Raw genomic sequence first — 21,136 nt, 5'->3', positions numbered from 1 at the left:
TAACTGCCTAGGAACTACTACAAACAACCGTGTGTACATGTACTGATAAGATAACATAGAGGAGAGCTCATGAGCAGTTGAAAAAAATGCCCAACTGCTCCTAAACGTCTGTTTACCAGCAGCAGTGTACATGAGGCTTAGCCCTCGTTTACACTGAACGCGGGTTTGAAATCATGCAAGTTCAGCTGAACTCGCACGATTTCAAACCCGCATTTCAGTGCGAGTTTGGGGGGGATTTGAAAGACATCGGTGCAGATTCATGCACAGATGTCTTTTGAAATCGCCCCCAAAGTCGCCAAAAGTAGTGCAGGAACTACTTTTGGAAATCGGGGTGGCGCCTCAAAGTCTGCGTTGCACAAATTGGGACAGTCCCGTTGCCGGCACTAGTCTGTGATTTGACATTTCAAATCGCATGTCAAACTGCACCAATGTGAACTGGGGCTTGTTGCTGTTCATACAAGTTAATTTAAAAAAAACAATCTTGCAACAAGTAAAGTCTGAATGAAGTCTGAATGAAGGATAGTGAGTGAGATGAAACGCAATGTATAGGGATAGGAACAGACACTCACTCAGGTTGAACTGGATGGACTGGTGTCTTTATTCAACCTTACTAACTATGAGTCAGAAAATGTTGCCCACTAGATTATGAGAGCCTAGTAATTACTGTAGCATTCTGAAAGAGAGGTCAGCAATTGCAACCTACATCTTTGTTTGTTACAGGCTAAGCCTCACAGGCTTCCATTAATGATTATATTTAACATATAGAAGTGATTAAACCTGCTAGTGCATGGCAGCATATGAATTAGCAGAGGAACTCTGTACTGTATTATATTGGAAAAAATAGTATTACACATCTGTGCAGCACACTGTTTGTACCACTTATGTAAAGTATGTCCGGCTTGGGGTGGAACACCCAAATGGTTGGCACCTCATCCCAAATAGTTAATTGTTGAAATGAAGAGAGGAAAGAGGGGATTTTTATGGTGCAAATAATAATGAAAACCAATAATTTAAAAATATATATAATAATTTCAATGAGAATATAGTTAAAACACAACAGGGCCACTTTATTCACTAGTAATCAAAGCAAAGCAAATATTCAGCTTTAACAGAAATTGCTTTTTCTTATATTAACCTGACATGTTTCGTATTAGCTTCATCAGGGGATATACGAATCAAAAAAGTGAAAAAAATGTACAAAGATATAAACAGAAAAATTAAGTATAAAGTATACAAAACATAAGTATCTTACAATATAAAGATATATATATATATATATATATATATATATATATATATATATATGTCCCTTGCCAATGCCCCAAGTGAAAGGGGCTCTGTGCAGCCACAGCAGACACACAATATGACCAGGCTGCAAGTATGTCAAAGAGAAAGGAAGGAAAATTAAATGTATGAGGTACTGTATTTAAGAAATATATTTGTAAAGTCTACCATATAAAGAAATATAATGGCAACTGAATGGCAGAAAAAGGCGGCAAACAGAAAAAAGGAAACAATGGGAAAAAATAAATATATTTAAAAAAAATTAAAAAATAATATTGAAAAAAGATTGAGTACTCACTTAAAATAAATAAATTCAGAGCATGGGGTGGAGGGCGTCTTAGATGTAAAGAAATTGTGGAGTCCAATGGGGAAATGCTAAATAACTTTAAAAAGGAAAAGAGAAAGGAGAAAACAACAATATACAGGGAGAATGAGTTAGGTATCTCAGTCGTGTGAATTAGTTACTCAGATTATAAAAAAGAATGGTACAAATGAAATATAATTAAAAAGAAAAAAGAGAGGAGATTTTTAACCAATGAAATAGGAATAAGTAATAATGAATTATCAGCAAAATAATCAAAATATGCATCCAAAAATACAGGGATGCAAGGGACAAATGTCTCAATACAATAAGAAGAGATTTGAAATGATAAAGGTATTAATAAAGAAAAAGGAGGCAAAAATTATAAAGCAAAAAATAAAAAAATAATAATAATATAATACAATATTATAATAAAATAAAGGGCTAAATGTATTCTAGGAAGGAAAAGGAAGGAAAAAATCCAAGGATGAACATATGGAATAGACATACAAATATGACCAGAGATGGAGAAGATATATGGGAATACATGGATAAAGGTAGGTTAAATGGCATAAAAGGGCATAGGCTGTGCCAGTGGAATAGTATGCAAGTCAAACAAATAAGAGGAGCACAAGGGTAAGGAGATTAGATGTAACAAGATCAAAGATTAAAGTGCCTAGTAAGAGAGGTTGAAATACAGTGTGTAGAAAATTAATACCTGCAGCACAGGGATGCAGTGGAACAACCGCCCTTCGGCGGATGTATGGCCCGAGAAGCCGGCTTAAGTGCGCCTTCCATCTGATTGGCGTCTGACATTACCGACCAGATGTGGACGTGATGACACCTGTGCGCATGCGCGGGAGTCCCAGCCAGTCTCCCAAACTACGGCACCCACAATGCTCAGCAGTGAGGGGCGGAGGGGGTGTGACCGGGGGCACAGACGCGAGAAGGAGAAACCAAACAGGCACTGTGCCCACCGGACAGCCCCAGCCAACCCACGCATCAGGGCAGAGGGGCAGGCGATGGAGGGGAGACAGATCCAACACCCAGATGGAAAAAGAGTGGAGGAAAGGGAGAATATACCCAAATAGCAAATCTCCGCCGGGTGGGACCATAAGTGCAGGGCAGAAGCAAAGGAAACAATAAGTAATGCACTCGTCCGCCATGGCCTGTATGCACGCTTACCATGCAAGACTCCATTGCTGAAGAAAAAGCATGTTGAAGTTTGTTCAAAGTTTGCTACACAACATTTAGACAAGCCTGTGAAATACTGGGAGAATATAGTCTGGTCAGATGAAACCAAAATTGAACTCTTTGGATGCCATAATGCACACCATGTTTGGAGGTCAAATGGCACTGCATATCACCTCAAATACATCATACCACCAGTGAAGTTTGGAGGTGGGAACATCATGGTGTGGGGCTGTTTTTCAGCATACGGTACTGGCAAACTTCATCTCATTGAAGGAAGGATGAATGCAAAAATGTACCAAGACATTCTTGATAAAAACCTGCTGCCATCTACCAGGATGATGAAGATGAAACGAGGGTGGACATTTCAGCAAGACAACGATCCCAAACACAAAGCCAAGGAAACTCTCAATTGGTTTCCAAGAAAAAAAATAACGCTGCTAGAATGGCCCAGCCAATCACCTGATTTGAATCCAATAGAAAATTAAATATGGAATATGGAAAGAACTAAAGATCAGAGTTCATAGAAGAGGACCACGGAACCTTCAAGATTTGAAGACTGTGTGGAAGAATGGGCCAAAATCACACCTGAGCTATGCATGCAACTATTTTCTCCATACAGAAGGCATCTTGAAGCTGTCATTACCAACAAAGGATTTTGTACAAAGTATTAAAGGGATTGTAAAGTCTCAAAGTTTTTTTCACCTTGATGCATTCAATGCATTAACCACCTGCCGACCACTCGTTGCAGATGTACTGCAGCAAAGCGCCTCGGCTACGCAAATCGGTACGGTGATTCGTGCACTAGCTTTCAGTACGGCGATTCGTGCACTAGCTTTCGTGGGCGCGCACGTGCCGTTGGCGGTGCATGCATGCTCTGATTGGCCAGCGGAGGCAGCAAATCAACAGGTCCGGCAGACTGTGTGTCCACTGGCCACCCACGATCGTTTCCCACAGAGACAGAGCGGGGATAGTAAATAGTAAACAGGGCAGATCTCCGTTCTCTCAGGGGTGACACTGTGATCTGTCTTCCTGCTAAGCAGGAAAGCAGATCTGTGTGTTTCCCCAGTCACACAGTCCCCCATACAGTTAGGAAACACAAATAGGGAACACATTTAACTTCTTGATCGCCCCTGTTGTTAACCACTTCCCTGAGAGGGTCATTAGTACAATCTCAGTGCATAGTTTTAGCACTGATCACTGTAATAATGTCACTGGTTCACAAAAATGTCAGTTAGGTGTTCGATCTGTCTACCGCAATGTCGCAGTCCCTCTAAAAATCGAAGATCGCCGCCTTTACTAGTAAAAAAAAAAGAAATAAAAATGCTATAAATCTATCCCCTATTTTGTAGACGCTATAACGTTTGCGAAAACCAATCAATATACGCTTATTGGTATTTTTTTACCAAAAATATGTAGAATACATATTGGCCTAAACTGATGAATACATTTGTTTGGTTTTTTATATATTATTTTTGGATCTGTATTACAGCAGAAAGTTAAAAAATATAGTTTTTTTTTTTTTTCCAAAACAATTATTTTGTTTATAGCACAAAAAATAAAAACCGCAGAAGTGATCAATTACCACCAAAAGCAATCTCTATTTGTGGGAAAAAAAGGACGTCAATTTTGTTTGGGTAAAACGTTGCACGCCCGCTCAATTTTCAGTTAAAGTAACGCAGTGCTGTATCGCAAAAAATGGCCTGGTCATTAGGGGGTAAATTCTCCTGGGGCTGAAGTGGTTAAGGTGAAAAACCTTCTTTGCTGCAGCTCCCCCTCAGACCCCCCCTTTTTCTTACCTAAGCCAATTCCTTTCAGCGCCATACACAAGCCCAGCGGCTCCAGCCACTGGCTCTCATCTCATTGGACAGATTGATAGCAGCAGGAGTCATTGGCTCCTGCTGCTGTCAATCAAATCCAGTGACATGGGAGCAGGGTGCAGGGCTGAGTCCCGCTGTCTGTGCCAATGGACGCAGCAGCAGGACTGGGGAGCGCGCCCGCACAAGTGCCCCCAGGGAAAGCGGCTTTCCGTGGGGGCACCCGATAAAGAGGAGGAGCCAGGAGTGCCGACGGGGCACTCCAGAAGAGGAGGACTGGGCTGCTCTGTGCAAAGCCCAGAGCAGGTAAGTATAACATGTTTGTTATTTTTATTTTTAAAAATCTGAACCTTTTCAATTCCATTTTAATACACATAACTTAATTTCTGAACGTATTTGTTTTGGTTTCTTTGTATGTATGAATTACATGGGTTTGTTACTGACATGTGGTGAAAATTTCATGTCTATAGCATCTTTAGAAATATATTTACCTACAAAAATGGTGACGTGTTCAATACTTATTTTACTCGCCGTAGCTATAAAAATAATTTTTTTTGTACACAAGGTACAGGTAGAACCTCTATTAAGTTTTTGTTGCCATCTGTGTCCCATTCCCTTACTTCCCTTTCCAATTTTTACATATGTTGTGTATAACATCACATTTATCAACAAAAGTTCAGTTAAATTAAGTTTCTATTAACCACCACCAGAGCATGGAATATGGGGTGACCATAAGCTATCAATTTCATGGCCTGCCAGTTAAAATTTCCCACAAGGAAGATCAGTTTGCTGTCCATTTTTAGGTGATGTCTTCCATGTGGCTTATGAAAAAAGCTTGTTCCACCCTAATGCAGAAACAGTATTATGGCATTGTGATGTAAAATATTACAAAAAAAGGTCCTATTTATATAAGTTACCTGAACGCAGTCTAATACTGTACCCAAGTAAGTGCTCAATTACAACAATTTGTTTTCCAGCATTTTTAATGTAAAACGTTTTAGCGTAAAACATTGAATGAAATAGATCCCATTCATCTGAATCAAACGTCTCTCTGTACCTTTATGTGCTAGATGGTTTTGACAACTTTTGCTAGCGGCAATTTAAATATGATTTGACTGACTAGGTGGATATAAAACCTATATAACACACAGGCAGTGTTGCCAAACCCCCATGACTTTTTTTTTTTACTGACTAAACATGAAAAAAAAAATGTACTGACATTCTGAAATATGACAGAAACTCCTATTATAAACTAAGAAACTCGATATCAGGGGCGTAACTAGAAATCACAGGGCCCCATAGCAAAATGTTGTATGTACCCCCCCACATTGAACAACAGATTACCGCACCCATGCACAGTACCCAGGCAACAGCTTTTATGAATTTTGAACAACAAAGTATGCAGTATACTGTATGCAGCACCTGAAGGACACACATTGCTGACCTCCATGCCTTCTAACCAATTTCTGTTCTGTTATATAAAATGAAATAGTTCAACTCACCATAATGCAGAATCAGTGGGAGCCCTGAGCATGTCACTTGCCACCGTCGCCTGCCACCAGATGCAACTTGTCACGGAATGTCACTTGCCACATCACCCGCCACATGTTGTGGATTGTCCACTTGCCATGTCGCCTGCCACCAGATGCAGATTGTCACTTGTCACACATTGCAGAATGTCACCTGCCACATGTTGCCGATTGTCCACTTGCCACGTCCCGGATTGTCACTTGCCACGTCACGTGCCACACATTACGGATTGTCACTTGCCACGTCACCTGCCACACATTACGGATTGTCACTTGCCACATCCCGGATTGTCACTTGCCACACATTAGGGATTGTCACTTGCCACATCACCTGCCACACATTACGGATTGTCACTTGCCACATCCCGGATTGTCACTTGCCACGTCGCTTGCCACATGTTACGGATTGTCACTTGCCACGTCACATGCCACACAATACGGATTGTCCCTTGCCATGTCCTGGATTGTCACTTGCCACACATCATGGATTGTCACTTGCCACGTCACCTGCCACACATTACGGATTGTCCCTTGCCATGTCCTGGATTGTCACTTGCCACACATTATGGATTGTCACTTGCCACGTCACCTGCCACACATTACGGATTGTCACTTGCTGTGTCACTTTCCTGCTGTGTTCCAGAGTCAGGCAGCAGATTATCAGTCAGGCAGCAGAGAGATAATGTCATCTCTCTGCTTCCCGAGGCTGCCTGCACAGTGAGGGCCCGGGGGGGACTGCACTGCAGGGATGCAGGGAGGGCGCCGGGCGGTGAGAGATGATGTCATCTCTATGCACACCGCCTGCCAGCTCCCTAATTGGCCAGCCCACTCACACACGAGCCGCCCCGGTTGTCTCACCGCCTGACATGCTCTCACCGCGGACCCGTGGAGCCGCCCTCTCTCACCCGCGGGCCCGCAAAGTCGCCCGCTCTCACCCGCAGAGCCACCTGCCTCACCGGGCCACACTCGGCTGCGGGCCCCATAGCGCCCGCGTGTGTCACTATGGTGGTAGTTCTGCCACTGATCGATATTTAAACAGCATAAACAATACTTAAAACAAGTCATTTGCTTGGCTTTACAATTAGGAACGCAAACCAGAGTGACAAAATGTGAGCATGGCTAGGAATATGAAAGGCCTGGGGCACCGTGGGATAAAACAGAAAAATACGTTCTGCGGCTTGTGTAGCACACCGCGGTGAACAGTATGCATGGCCAGATTTTGTCTAACAGTAAAGGGGCTTAAGAGGGGATGATTAAACAGAATTTAAGCCTAGTCGCTATATACACTGCACACATACTGTATAGCACAGTCCTTGTACCCACAAAATACTCTAAATTACTGTACCACAACTGACAGCCTCACAGACACATATATACCACATGACAAAGGATCATTTTTTAAAAATTAAACATTTCCATTGCATACAGTATGTTTTATGCACACAAAAAGAATATAATTTTGTCTGACTGAGCCTACCTTTAAAAAAGAACTTCCTTACAACCAGCAACCGTTGAGACAATGAACACCTTGGTCAGGATTGCGTAAGGTACAACATAATGTATGGAGTGCACGGAAGTTAAAAAAAAAAATATATAGTGCAGCAGTCAGGATAACCCCTCTATTCGCACTAGAGTGCCTCCTTACACCAGGGTTCCCACAGTCCCTTCTTACATAGTCTTCAGAGTCCCTCCTTATGTCAGAGTTCCTGACATTCTCCTATACATCATGGTGCCCAGATTCCCTCTTTACATCTGTGTCCCCAGAATCCCCCCTTGCATCAGAGTCCAGAGTTCCCCTCAGAAGCCACTGTCTTACATCAAACAATACATCCAGAAGTCTGGCGCGGAGTCTGTGATGACACATCAGAATAAGCAAACAGGATCAACAGCGCTCGGGACATCTCTGTGGCCTGTGGCACTTATAACTTCCAGATTATCCACTATAAGAGCATGACATATGCTATGGATATAAGAACATGAACTCTCAAATATATATATATATATATATATATATTACAGTTGTGCTCATAAATGTACATGCCCTGGCAGAATTTATGATATTTTGGCCATTTTCAGAGAATATGAATAATAACACAAAAAAAAAAAACTTTTCTTTCACTCATGGTTAGTGTTTAGTTGAAGCCAATTATTATCAATCAACTGTGTTTACTCTTTTTAAATCATAATGGCAACAGAAACTACCCAAATGACCCTGATCAAAAGTTTACATACCCTGGTGATTTTGACCTGATAACATGCACACAAGTTGACACAAAGGGGTTTGATTGGCTATTAAGGTAACCACCCTCACCTGTGATCTGTTTGCTTGTAATTAGTGTGTGTGTATAAAAGGTCATTGAGGATCTGCGAGAAAAGGTAGTTGAACTGTATAAAACAGGACAGGGATATAAAAAGATATCCAAGGGATTGAGAATGCCAATCAGCGTTCAAACTCTAATCAAGAAGTGGAAAATTAGGGGTTCTGTTGAAACCAAACCATGGTCAGGTAGACTAAAATTAAAGCCACAACTGCCAGGAAAATTGCTCAGGATGCAAAGAAAAACCCACAAATAACAGGTGAAATACAGGACTCTCTGAAAACATGTGGTGTGGCCGTTTCAAGATGCACAATAAGGAGGCACTTGAAGAAAGATGGGCTGCATGGTCGAGTCGCCAGAAGAAAGCCATTACTACGCAAATGCCACAAAGTATCCCACTTACAATACGCCAAACAGCACAGAGACAAGCCTCAAACCTGGCACAAAGTCATTTGGAGTGATGGGACCAAAATCTAGCTTTTTGGCCACAACCATAAACGCTACATTTGGAGAGGAGTCAACAAGACCTATGATGAAAGGTACACCATTCCTACTGTGAAACACGGAGATGGATCGCTGATGTTTTTGGGATGTGTGAGCTACAAAGGCACAGGAAATTTGGTCAAAATTGATGGCAAGATGAATGCAGTATGTTATCAAAAAATACTGGAGGAACATTTGCATTCATCAGCCAGGAAGCTGCGCATGGAACGTACTTGGACATTCCAACATGAGAATGAACCAAAACACAAGGCCAAGTTGAGCTGTCATTGGCTACAGCAGAATAAAGTGAAGGTTCTGGAGTGGCCATCTCAATCTCCTGACCTCAACATCATCGAGCCACTCTGGGGAGATCTCAAACGTGCAGTTCATGCAAGACAGCCCAAGAATTTACAGGAACTGGAGTCTTTTTGCCAATAGGAATGGGCAGCTGAGAAGATAAAGGGCTCATCCACAAATACCACAAAAGACTTCAAGCTGTCATTGATGTTAAAGGGGGCAATGCACGGTATTAAGAACTGGGTATGTAAACTTTTGATCAGGGTAATTTGGGTAGTTTCTGTTGTCATTGTGATTTAAAAAGAGTAAACACAGTTGATTGATAATAAATTCTGCCAGGGCATGTAAACTTATGAGCACAACTGTATGTATGTATGTCTGTGTGTATATGTGTGTGTAATATAAATATATATATATATATATATATATATATATATATATATATATATATATATATATATGTGTGTGTGTGTCAATGCCCCACTAATAGAATGTCAGGGCCAGGACCACTCGCGCTGACACAGCACAGAAATTACATCAGTGGGTTGCCGGAAACCGCTGGGAGGAAGCTGCAAGTGGATAAAGCTGGACAGCAAGCTACTGGGTTGCAGTGACCATGCATTTTGTGCCCCAGGTGCTTTTTCAAGGGCTTGAATCATGCTCTTATACTGGATAATCTGGAAGTTTTAAGTGCCACAGAGAGGTCCCGAGCTCTGTTGATCCTGCTTACTTGTTCTACGATTTCAGAGTTGCCCCTTAAATCAGAGTCCACAGAGTTCCCCCTTTACACCAGAACTCCTCTTTTATATCAAAGTTTCCAGAGTTCCCCCTAAATAGAAGTCCCCAGTCTTCCCTCCGTACATCAGAGTCCACAGAATGTCACCCTACATCAGAGTCCCTCTGCATTCCCTCCTTACGATTAAGGTTCGTTCCCTAGAGCCCCCTTTTACATAATCATAGTCTATAGAGTTCCCCCCTAAAACAAAGTTCACCACATTCCCACAGAGAGACTGCTCCATAGATTGCCCCAACAGAGAGAGAGACTGCTCCACAGACTGCTCCCAACAGAGAAATACTGTTCCACAGACTGCCGCAAAAAAGAGAGCGACTGCTTCATAGACTGCTCCCAACAGTGAGAGAGACTGCTTCATAGACTGCTCCTAACAGAGAAATACTGTTCCACAGACTGCCCCAAAAGAGAGATACTGTTCCACAGACTGCCCCAAAAGAGAGAGAGAGACTGCTTCATAGACTGCTCCCAACAGTGAGAGAGACTGCTTCATAGACTCCCAACAGAGTGACTGCATTACAGACTGCTCCCAACATGGAGAGAGACTACTCTACAGACTGCCCCCAACTGAGAGAGATGCTAAAAATACCCTCTGTTTATAACGAATGGTTATGTTAAATATGCATAATTATGCAAATCAATTGAAATGGAGCTGTTAAATATAGCATGTACCTTCATATTGAGTACAGCTGCTTGAAGGCAACATATTAGCCTTTCAAGCTGCATACTAATGTATCTTTTCCCAACTTCTATTAGCATAATTGCTATTGACATGTTGTATTGTAACATATCTATAGTAGAACTAATAGTATTCATTTGAAGCATTCTTGTCATGCTGCACTGAAATCCCTGTCACAGCTATACTACAGTCTGGTAAAGGCTGAAATGCAGTACATAATTACTTTAAGGCAAACCTCTAATGAGGAATGTTGGTTGTAAAATCCACTTCTTGGTGGGGTCATAAATGCCTTTGTCATATTGTTGACACAATTTCAGTTGTTGGTGTAAGAAGGTCCTGTAACCCCGATTAAATAGGATTCATTGTTACCAAAGTCTGTAGGTCAAAGGAGGTACCATAGGACTACATGTGGTGGTCTGATGCAGGCTGATGATTCTTAATATGTGTATATATAGCCCAAAAAGCTTTTTTTTTTTTTTTTAGGTTTAGATAAAGTTGGGAAAGGTTAAACCACCCCTCTGGTTATGTATTTATGTCTCTGTACCATTAGGGAAATTTCCCTACACTTCTTGTCCCAGAAATGCAACAGCGAGTTATAGGAAATCTCCTAAAATTAGGGGAATTTCCCACTTTTTACAAAAGTTGTCTCCGGAATGAGTGACCCTCTTAGTAGATTTCCCCTTACCTCTCCATCACTTTTGCCATGTAAATTAAAGAATATGTATTTATGAAGCCCTCTTGACATCAAGGATGGGATTATGTAGCTAGAACAGGGTGGTTTTAGAATTTTTACACCTCCACCCAGTTCCTAAGCATAAAACAACTGTCTTTCCATGTTAATTGCATCAAGACAGCGGACCACAAAGGCCAGAAAGAAACACCAATAGGGAGCCCTGTGGAGAAAATAATCTTTCTAAAGGCTACACCCACAGTCACTATGTCACATTTGTTACATAGTTACGTAGTAGGCGCGGTTGAAATAAGACACAAGTTCATCGCGTCCAACCTATGTGTGTGATTATATGTCAGTATTACATTGTATATCCCTGTATGTTGTGGTCGTTCAGGTGCTTATCTAATAGTTTTTTTTTAACTATCGATGCTTCCCGCAGAGACCACCACCTGTGGAAGGGAATTCCACATCCTCGCCGTTCTTACAGTAAAGAACCCTCTGCATAGTTTAAGGTTAAACCTCTTTTCTTCTAATTTTAATAAATGGCCACATGTTGTTTCAATTGTTTGTGAGGACAACATATGGTGGTCAATGATTGTGACACAAATAGTAGCCTAACCAAAGCCGATGCTCTTTTTATTTATTTATTTTTTTGATAGCATGACTTTGTTTTTTGCCCACTGTGTACCAATTAGGGAAATTTCTCCTTAATTCCTCTCCTTCCTCCCCTTTACAGTGCCTTGAAAAAGTATTCATACACATTGACATTTTCCACATTTTGTCATGTTACAACCAAAAACGTAAATGTATTTTATTGTGATTTTATGTGATAGAACAACACAAAGTAGCACATAATTGTCAAGTGGAAGGAAAATGATAAATGGTTTTCAATTTTTTTTACAAATAAATATCTGAAAAGTGTGGCGTGCATTTGTATTCAGCCCCCTGAATTAATACTTTGTAGAACCACCTTTTGCTGCAATTACAGCTGCAAGTCTTTTTGGGGATGTCTCTACCAGCGTTGCACATCTAGAGTGAATTGTTTGCCCATTCTTCTTTGCAAAATAGCTCAAGCTCTGTCAGATTGGATAGAGAGCATCTGTGAACAGCAATTTTCAAGTCTTGCCACAGATTCTCAATTGGATTTAGATCTGCACTTTGACTGGGCCATTCTAACACATGAATATGCTTTGATCTGAACCCTTCCACTGCAGCTTTGGCTGCATGTTTAGGGTCGTTGTCCTGCTGGAAGGTGAGCCTCTGCCCCAGTCTCAAGTCTTTTGCAGGCTCTAACTGGTTTTCTTCTAAGATTGACCTGTATTTTGGCTCCATTCATATTCCCATCAACTCTGACCAGCTTCCCTATCCCTGCTGAAGAAAAGCATCCACACAACATGATGCTGCCACCACCATGATTCACAGTGGGAATGGTGAGTTTAGGGTGATGTGCAGTTTTCTGTCACACATAGCATTTTGCTTTTAGGCCAAATAGTTCAATTTTGGCCTCATCTGATTAGAGCACCTTCTTCCACACGTTTTCTGTGTCCCCCACCTGTCTTCTTGCAAACTGCAAATAGGACTTCTTATGGCTTTCTTTCAACAATGATTTCTTCTTGCCACTCTTCCATAAAGGCCAGATTTGTGGAGTGAACAACTAATAGTTGTCCTGTGGACAGATTCTCCCATCTGAGCTGTGGTTCTCTGCAGCTCCTCCAGAGGTACCATGGGCCTCTTGGCTGCTTCTCTGATTAATGCTTTCCTGTTTGCAATTGTGCCATACTCTTTCCCATTTTGGACGATGGATTGAACAGTGCTCTGTGAGATGTTCAAAGCTTGAGATATTTTTTTAGAACCTAACCATGCTTTAAACTTCTCCACAACTTCAACCCTGCCCTGTCTGGTGTGTTTCTTGCCCTTCATGATACTGTTTGTTCACTAAGGTTCTCTAACAAACCTCTGAGGGCTTCACAGAACAGCTGTATTTATACACAGGTGGACTCTATTTACTAATTAGGTGACTTCTGAAGGCAAATGGTTCCATTAGATCTTAGGGGTATCTGAGTAAAGGGGGCTGAATACAAATGCATGCCACACTTTTTACATATTTATTTGTAAAAAAAAATTGAAAACCATTTATCATTTTCCTTCCACTTCACAATTATGAACCACTTTATCTTCTATCACATAAAATCCCAATAAAATACATTTACGTTTTGGTTGTAACATGAAAAAATGTGGAAAATTTCAAGGAGTATGAATACTTATTCAAGGCACTGTATATGGCAGGGTTTTACAGTGACAAGAAGTGAGAAGATTTGCTGTGAATTCAAGCAGATAGTAAAACAAAAAAAACATATTTTCGATTTAGGGTACATCTGTCCTGAAGGCAGAAACCCATCAGTTAAATCTTTAAATGCTTTCCTGACTATCTCTTTGAGAGACAATAAAATGCAAATAGTGGATAGGATCTGAGATATCTGATCATTAATGTGCAATAGGACAAAAAGTGTTAGGCCCATGTTGTAGACTTCACTAGTATTCACTTCACTTCATTAATAATAATGCTGACTCTCTTTTAGGTTCCAGAGGGTAAAGTGGTTGTCTTGAATTTCCGTTTCATCGATTTGGAAAATGACAATCTTTGCCGATATGACTTTGTGGATGTTTACAGTGGTCATTCGAATGGACAGCGCATTGGACGATTCTGTGGTACTTTTAGACCTGGTGCTCTTGTATCCAGCAGCAATAAGATGTTGGTCCAAATGGTGTCAGATGCCAACACAGCAGGGAATGGTTTCATAGCAATGTTCTCAGCAGCAGAACCCAATGAAAGAGGTACTGGCTTTTTATTTATAATATATCAATATATATAAGCATGAGTTTTAGAGGACAAAGCAAATAATTGGCTGTAACAATGTTTACAAAAGAGGTCTACCTGTGATAAAAAAAATGAAATAATTTATTTGTAGTTTATTTTTATTTATTGTTAATACAGTAATAGGATAAACATACACAACTCCCTAAAATAGTGTATAATAGGTACTAATTTGAATATATGAGGAATAAAGGTGGAAATACCACTGCACTACTTAAAATTATAATTTTCAAAAAATATATACATGAAAAATGTAAAGACTCCCTAATTAATCACTTTCTTTTATTTGGATAGTTATTTGTGTTTCATTGAACTTTGGCCAGTGATGCATTTGCAGCCTATCTGGTTGTTTGGTTGAATTGAACAACCAAATCCTTAATCAGCTTAGTGAGTTTTCTGTGATTACAGGGGATCAGTACTGTGGAGGAAGGCTGGAGAAATCTGTTGGAACTTTTAAAACTCCAAACTGGCCTGATAGAGATTACCCAGCTGGCGTCACATGTTCCTGGCACATTGTTGCACCTAAACATCAGGTGAGATGTATTCATTATATTTTTATTTTTATAAACAGGTGCTATTACTGTTTGCCTTCCATTATTTAGTAAATGTATTGAAAATTAAAAAAAAAAAAATGCCCTTTCTGTCATAGCTGTGCTTTATTCATATATTTATTTTACTTTTATAATTTTTTTTTTAAAGTTATATTTTATTATCAGAGTGACTAACTGAACCCAGTTAAATGCACAGCAGAGCGGTCGTACTTAGCAGACTAATACCCCGTACACGGACTTTCCAACAACAAAACCGTGGAATTTTGTTCGAAAGTTGTTGGCTCCAACTTGTCTTGCATACACACGGTCACACAAATGTTGGCCAACAATTACGAACGTAGTGATGTACAAGACGTACGACGAGCTGATAAAAAGGAAGTTCAATAGTCATGTGATATCTCCATTATGAACGCTAGTTTTACAAGACCGATCGCTTTCGGCTCGTAATTGATTCTCAGCATGCGTGAACTTTTATGCGACGGACTTGTGTACACACGATCGGAAAGTCCGACTTAACATGGTAAATGTTATGCCATGTAAACATTATTATCTTAAAGTGGTTCTAAAGCCTAAACATTTTTACCTTAATGCATTCCCTACATTAAGGTAAAAAATGTTTAGGTAGTAATATCATCCCCTCACCCCCTTATATTTGCCTGAACCCTCACTCGATACAGCTCTGTGCCTGTCTGTAGTAGCTCTCCCTGCTCTCACGGGCTTTGCTGGAGCAGTGGGAGCCATTGGCTCCTGCTGCTGTCATTCAAATTCTGTGACGAAGGAGCAGGGAGAAGGGGTCAAGCCGAACTGTCTGTGTCTATGGATGCAGACAGTGTGCTTCAGGATTGAGCCCGCAGATGTGCCACCATAGGAAGTGGCTTTCTATGGTGGCACACTGAGAAGAGGTGGAGCCAGGATCGCTGGCATGAGACCCCAGAAGAGGAGGATCGCGGCCGCTCTATATAATTCCATTGCTTAGAGCAGGTAAATATAACATGTTTGTTATTTAAAAAAATATATCAACTTTACAATCACTTTATTCATACAGTACAGGATGCAGGGCTTGTATTCATAGACCAAATGGAGAGACACACATAAGGGATAAAGAGGCTGCACACCCCAAAGACTTATTGCAGAATAGTAGATAAATAAATCACTGTGCTAAGTGATAACAATTAAGATCCTACAAAAGGAAAAACACACTTATAAAAATCCTTTACAGTCCTAACATGTACTGTATGTATGACAACATGTGTCCCAAAATCCATTTGTGCTTCATAGACTTAGATGTGCACTCACCCTTAGATGTTGACCAACTATCTCTAGTATGGTCCATTAGGCGTGTGGGGAATCCCCTGGATACATCCATTGTTGGCACCTCTTACATGGGATAGACCTCACATGAATAGGTAGAAATGACAGAGGGCGAACCTCATAGCGTAAAACCATATTGTAAATTTATTGGGTAAAAACAGATGTGAAATTACACTCACATTTTAAGGTGCCTATCGTCCTGGCACCCAGTGTGTACAGCATGCGTTTTTATTTGGAGGAAATGGGCCTGCAATCTGCTGAAGACCGCTGCTCGCGGATCGGCTTGATTCCCGGAAATGGTGTGGGCAGACGTGTCGCGATGACGCGATCAAGCCTCGACGCGTTTCAGCCAATCAGTGGGCCATCATCAGGAATCGCTGGAAAATGTGAGTGTAATTTCACATCTGTTTTTACCCAATACATTTACAATATGGTTTTACACTATGAGGTTCTCCCTCTGTCATTTCTACCTATCCATTTTGAGGTCTATCCAGTGTATGAGGTGCCAACAACGGATGTATCCAGGAGTTTTCCAACAAGCCTAATCGACCATACTAGACATAGTTGGTCAACCTCTAACGGTGAGTGCACATCCATGTGGGGCACCCAGTCTGAGCACAAGTCTACAAAGCATGGATTCATTTTTATTGAGCACAAGCACATAAGAACACAACACATGTTGGGACTGTAAAGGACTTTTATAAGTGTTTTTCCTTTTGTAGGTTCTTAATTCTTATCACTTAGTGCAGTGATTTATTTATCTATTACCTGTAATTGCTATTCAGCAAGTTTTTTACTGCAGCTGGTGGAATTTTTTTATTTACATATCATTTGCACTTTAATCTAAACTTTGTTGCTATCACCTAGCGCGGTGCTTTTTTCACTTATTAGTATTGCAGAATAGGATAGTTCCCCCAAGGTTTTTTTTAGCAGCAATTGAAATTGATCAAAAATATGATTTGATAAGCTTTTTGGTTTACAAAAAAATGAAATACAAATTTGAGCTCTGGTTGCACATTACAAGGACATTTATGGTAGTATAAACATGGTGGAGCAAAACATTACAAAAATGGCAACCACAATTTGATACCCCGACTTGTTTCGACCTATGCAGTCATGGTCTTCTTCAGGGGGGTTAACTCTAAAAGGATGCAACAAAGACTCAAAATTGTAACATATTATAATATGTAAACATCTACATGAACGTTAAGAGTTTATTTAATGATGAAATTTAGGAAAAAGTCCTATAACCAGAGGTTTCTAAAAAGTGAGTGAAGTAGGGGTCTCCATGAGCCGTCCCCATTCCCTCAAAGGCGGAATCCGATTCCAATGAGCTTACAAGAAGTCACACTTATGGCCCTCCAGAGGAAAAGGTAGGCAGGCACCTGCGATGCAGTTCCTAGAGGATAGCAATAAATAATAGATACATTTTTGTTGTAGTTATGACAGAGTGGCAAAGGGTGCAAAAACTGACAAAAAGATTTAAATATATTTTTTTTTTATCTATTTTACATTTTTTGTGAATTTGATACATGATGTTTTACTGTGTAAATCAATTGTTCCAAAAAAACAAAAAACAAAAAAAAAAAACGGAATTTGGAGTGTGTGATGTAACATGAAGATGAACAAATATATTGACATAATCATTATAATGGCACTAAATGTGTAAGCAAATGGTGCTGGGATGAGTGAGTTGTAAGAGCAAATACCATATGTGAACAGCAAATGACTGAGACAATTCACAAGTAAACCATGAAAAGTAATAATTAATAATGCCATATAAATGTAAAAGATAAGTTAAAATGTGCAAAATAAAATAAACACAATTACCTGATAAAGTGACATTGCTACATATGGCCAACACTTGAATGGGTGATATCACAGTGCTGAAGTGAAAAGTAATGGTGCTCAAAAAATGATGCAACCATATCTGTGTTGAATGTAAAAGGGAAAAAATAAGACCACCAAAAAATCATATAGTACTCAAATATGTTGGTATATTAATGCTTGCAGCGTAATCTGGCCATATAATGGCAAGAGAACAGGCTCGCTTAGCTTTTATAGGGTCTGTACTTACATTTGAAATGCCAGTGCACCTCGCACACCTCTGTGAATTTAACTAGCACACAGTTCATACAAAGAAAATTTCAAATATGTTATTGGTATGTAAAACTGTATATATTGATTATATGATGCTGTACATATTAAAGTTTGTATATATCTTTTTCAGTGACCAGGTGGCTTTGTGGTCCCTCCTGCATCCTCTCTAAAGGTTTCTGAATCTGCACGGTGGGGGGTTGTGGGGAAAACCCTCTCCGCTTCTCCCTTTGATATGCGCCAACCATGCTGTAATTCCAGTCTCGGCCTCTGGAGGGAGCACTCCCGTGCAGGCGGCGTTCTGTCATCACTTCTGGATGTTAACTGCGCAGCACTCACATGTTACATTAATTGCGTGCGCGAATCGTCATGATGTCACGCATTTGCTACGGAAATGACAGCAGCCAAAACAAACCCCTATGGGCACTAGGAGGCTGGCAAAATCAAAGACTTCTCCTACCCATGCACAATGTAAATGTACATTATATGAGGACTGGGCTAATCCTTAAAGGATATTTACTCTTCTTAAGCTTTTTTGCTTAAATGTATCAAATGAAAAGGCAATTTTAAGAAGAAATGGGCTGTCCAGTAGTATATCCTGTGAATTCAGCCCTCAATAAACACCTTGCAGTTCCTACTAAGAATGTTTCCTATTTTAAGGATTCTGTTAATAGGCATTTTGATGCATTCTCAAAGGCCTCATTTGCAGGTTAAGCCCTGCAGCCAGCATTTGCTGCCATGTCTAATTGCCAGACTATTGCTAACTGAACAAACCCAAGGCTTAGTACTTCCTCTCCTTGCAAGCCTTGGCCCCCTGAGTCCACCAAGCCCACCCGTGAGCCCTCCTCATAATGAAGGGACACTCCAGCTCCCTGCAGCGGGAGAATGTCTGTTGGCATTTGTACCATTCTGGACCTGACATGTCCCAAACCTCTGGGTCCAGTCTGTCATTTCAAAGGAGTACAAAATAGAATTTATATCTCTGCCCTCATCTTGCTTCCTACCCTTCAATCTGCCAGCATCAGCTCAAAAAACAGCAGATTTACTGGTCGCTTCGCAACAATTTCATTTACAATGGATGGTGGTATCAGTTCCTTCAGAGGAAAGGTTCCAAGGTTTTTAAACAAACCTATTTACAGTCCTCAAACCGAATGAGGCATCCACCCCATTCTAGACATAACGTCTCTAACCAGACTACTTTGTGTATCAAAATTCCAGATGGAACCAGCAAGATCTGCCATTGCTTATCTCAGACAAGTGGAATTTTACGCATCACTAGACATACAAGATGCATATCTATATATCCTCATCTTCCCTCCACATCAACGCTTTCTATAGTTTGTTGTGGGAGACCAGCACTTCCAGCTTGTAGCACTACTATTTGGGTTCTCCTATGCACCAAGTTTTCACAAAAGTACTTGCCCAGCTTCATGTGGACCCAGGGAATTTATGTCATGTCCAAGGATACTTGGATGACCTTCTGCTGAAGAATTCCTCCACCACAACATTGTCAGACTATTCAGTTTCCTTAAACCTTCAACTGGTTAATCAACTTTCCAAAGTCCCATCGTCAGCCCTCACTCTGGAGTACCTCCTGGACACAACCCATGCCAGAATCTTCCTTCCTCCATAAAATATTACTTCTTTAAGGTCCTACACACAGACCCTCAGTTCCAAAAGACACCCCTCAGTTTGCTTCTGTATGAGGATCCTGGGCCTAATGGTAGCCTCCTTCAAGGCCAGGTTTCACTCCAGTACACTTCATCCCAATATCCTCATGTCCTGAAACTAACAGGTCCACTTTATGGACCATCCTATGTGTCTATCCAGCCCAAAAAATCTCTCCCTGGCATGGTGGATCTCCAACTCTACCCGTTGAGTTGATTAGCGCTATGCCTTTGGGAGACCTCACATGTAAGGTTGCCTACCTATTACATCTATTAGGCATGTCTCAGAACTGCTAGACCCAATTTGTATTGCACAGGGATAAGGTAGTCTTAAGAGCAAGACCTTCTTTCCTACTGAACGTAGTCTCTTCTTTCCACTCCATTGAGGATATTGTTCTCCCTTCCCTCCCTCTTTTCCCAAAACATGCAAAGGGGATTTCCCTACACTGCTTACATGTTGTCAAAGCTGTCGGAGTCTGCTTGGCAGCCATGGCTTCTGTTCACAAAACTAAGTCTGTTTTTGTCCTCCATACAGGCTCTCATATAGGACATCCTGCCTCCTGCTCCACCATTGTCAGGGGGATTAGACTTATTTCCAGGGCCTATTCCCTTAGGGACAGAGTTCCTCCTTTCTCTACCAGAACTCATTCCACCAGATTTGTTGGTGTCTATTGGAATTTCCAGCATCAAGCATCCATAATCCAGATTTGCAAGACCTCCACCTGGTCCTCTGTTCACACGTTCTTCAGGTTTTACCAGGTGGATATTTAGGCCTGGACAGATACAAGCTTTGCCCGCAGGGTGCTTTCAAGCTGTCATCTGAGTGTTTTTTTTTTCAAGTTTCCTACCCCTTGTTTTTGTGTGTCTGCTGACAGTTCTGATTGCCATGCTATTGCCATGTTGTTGCCCACCCCTCAGTTTATTGCTCTTAGACATCCTTTGGTCTTTGAATGGCCCTATGTTTTGTACTGTACAATTAATATAAAGGGAATTTTGACCTTCCTACGAATACAGTATAGCAGTGGTCCCCAACCTTTTTGGCGCTAAGGACCGGCGTTGTGGAAAAAAATTGTGCCAAGGCGCGGGGGGGGTTATGCGCCTTTTCACAGGTAATTTTTTGGGGAATTGGCTTGTGTTAGCGTTTCAATCATCATGGCACCATGGTTGATATGGTGTCAGGATGATTAAAGCGCATTATTTCGGGGCGTGGCCAACTTCCGGGATGTGAGGACGTGAGAAGCCTGAGCTCCGTCCATACCGCTTCAATCCTTTC

At 40.9% G+C, this 21,136-nt stretch overlaps 2 protein-coding genes across 2 annotated transcripts in view; one reads left to right on the top strand and one right to left on the bottom strand.

Annotated features, from left to right (window-relative positions):
* PCOLCE2 (procollagen C-endopeptidase enhancer 2) overlaps positions 1–21,136 on the top strand; it is a 104,214-nt gene that overhangs the window by 44,010 nt on the left and 39,068 nt on the right. Inside the window, exons 3-4 of the mRNA XM_073625880.1 lie at positions 13,942–14,197; positions 14,646–14,770. Of these exons, the coding sequence (XP_073481981.1) occupies positions 13,942–14,197; positions 14,646–14,770 (381 nt within the window). The remainder of the gene's footprint in view (positions 1–13,941; positions 14,198–14,645; positions 14,771–21,136) is intronic.
* TRPC1 (transient receptor potential cation channel subfamily C member 1) overlaps positions 17,436–21,136 on the bottom strand; it is a 214,791-nt gene continuing 211,090 nt past the window's right edge. Inside the window, exon 14 of the mRNA XM_073625879.1 lies at positions 17,436–17,498. Coding sequence (XP_073481980.1) covers positions 17,451–17,498 — 48 coding nt within the window. The 3' untranslated portion in view covers positions 17,436–17,450. The remainder of the gene's footprint in view (positions 17,499–21,136) is intronic.

The sequence above is a fragment of the Aquarana catesbeiana genome, linkage group LG04 (genome assembly GCF_042186555.1).
Source record: "Aquarana catesbeiana isolate 2022-GZ linkage group LG04, ASM4218655v1, whole genome shotgun sequence".
Taxonomy (NCBI): domain Eukaryota; kingdom Metazoa; phylum Chordata; class Amphibia; order Anura; family Ranidae; genus Aquarana; species Aquarana catesbeiana.
This window is presented reverse-complemented; position numbering and strand designations above follow the sequence as displayed.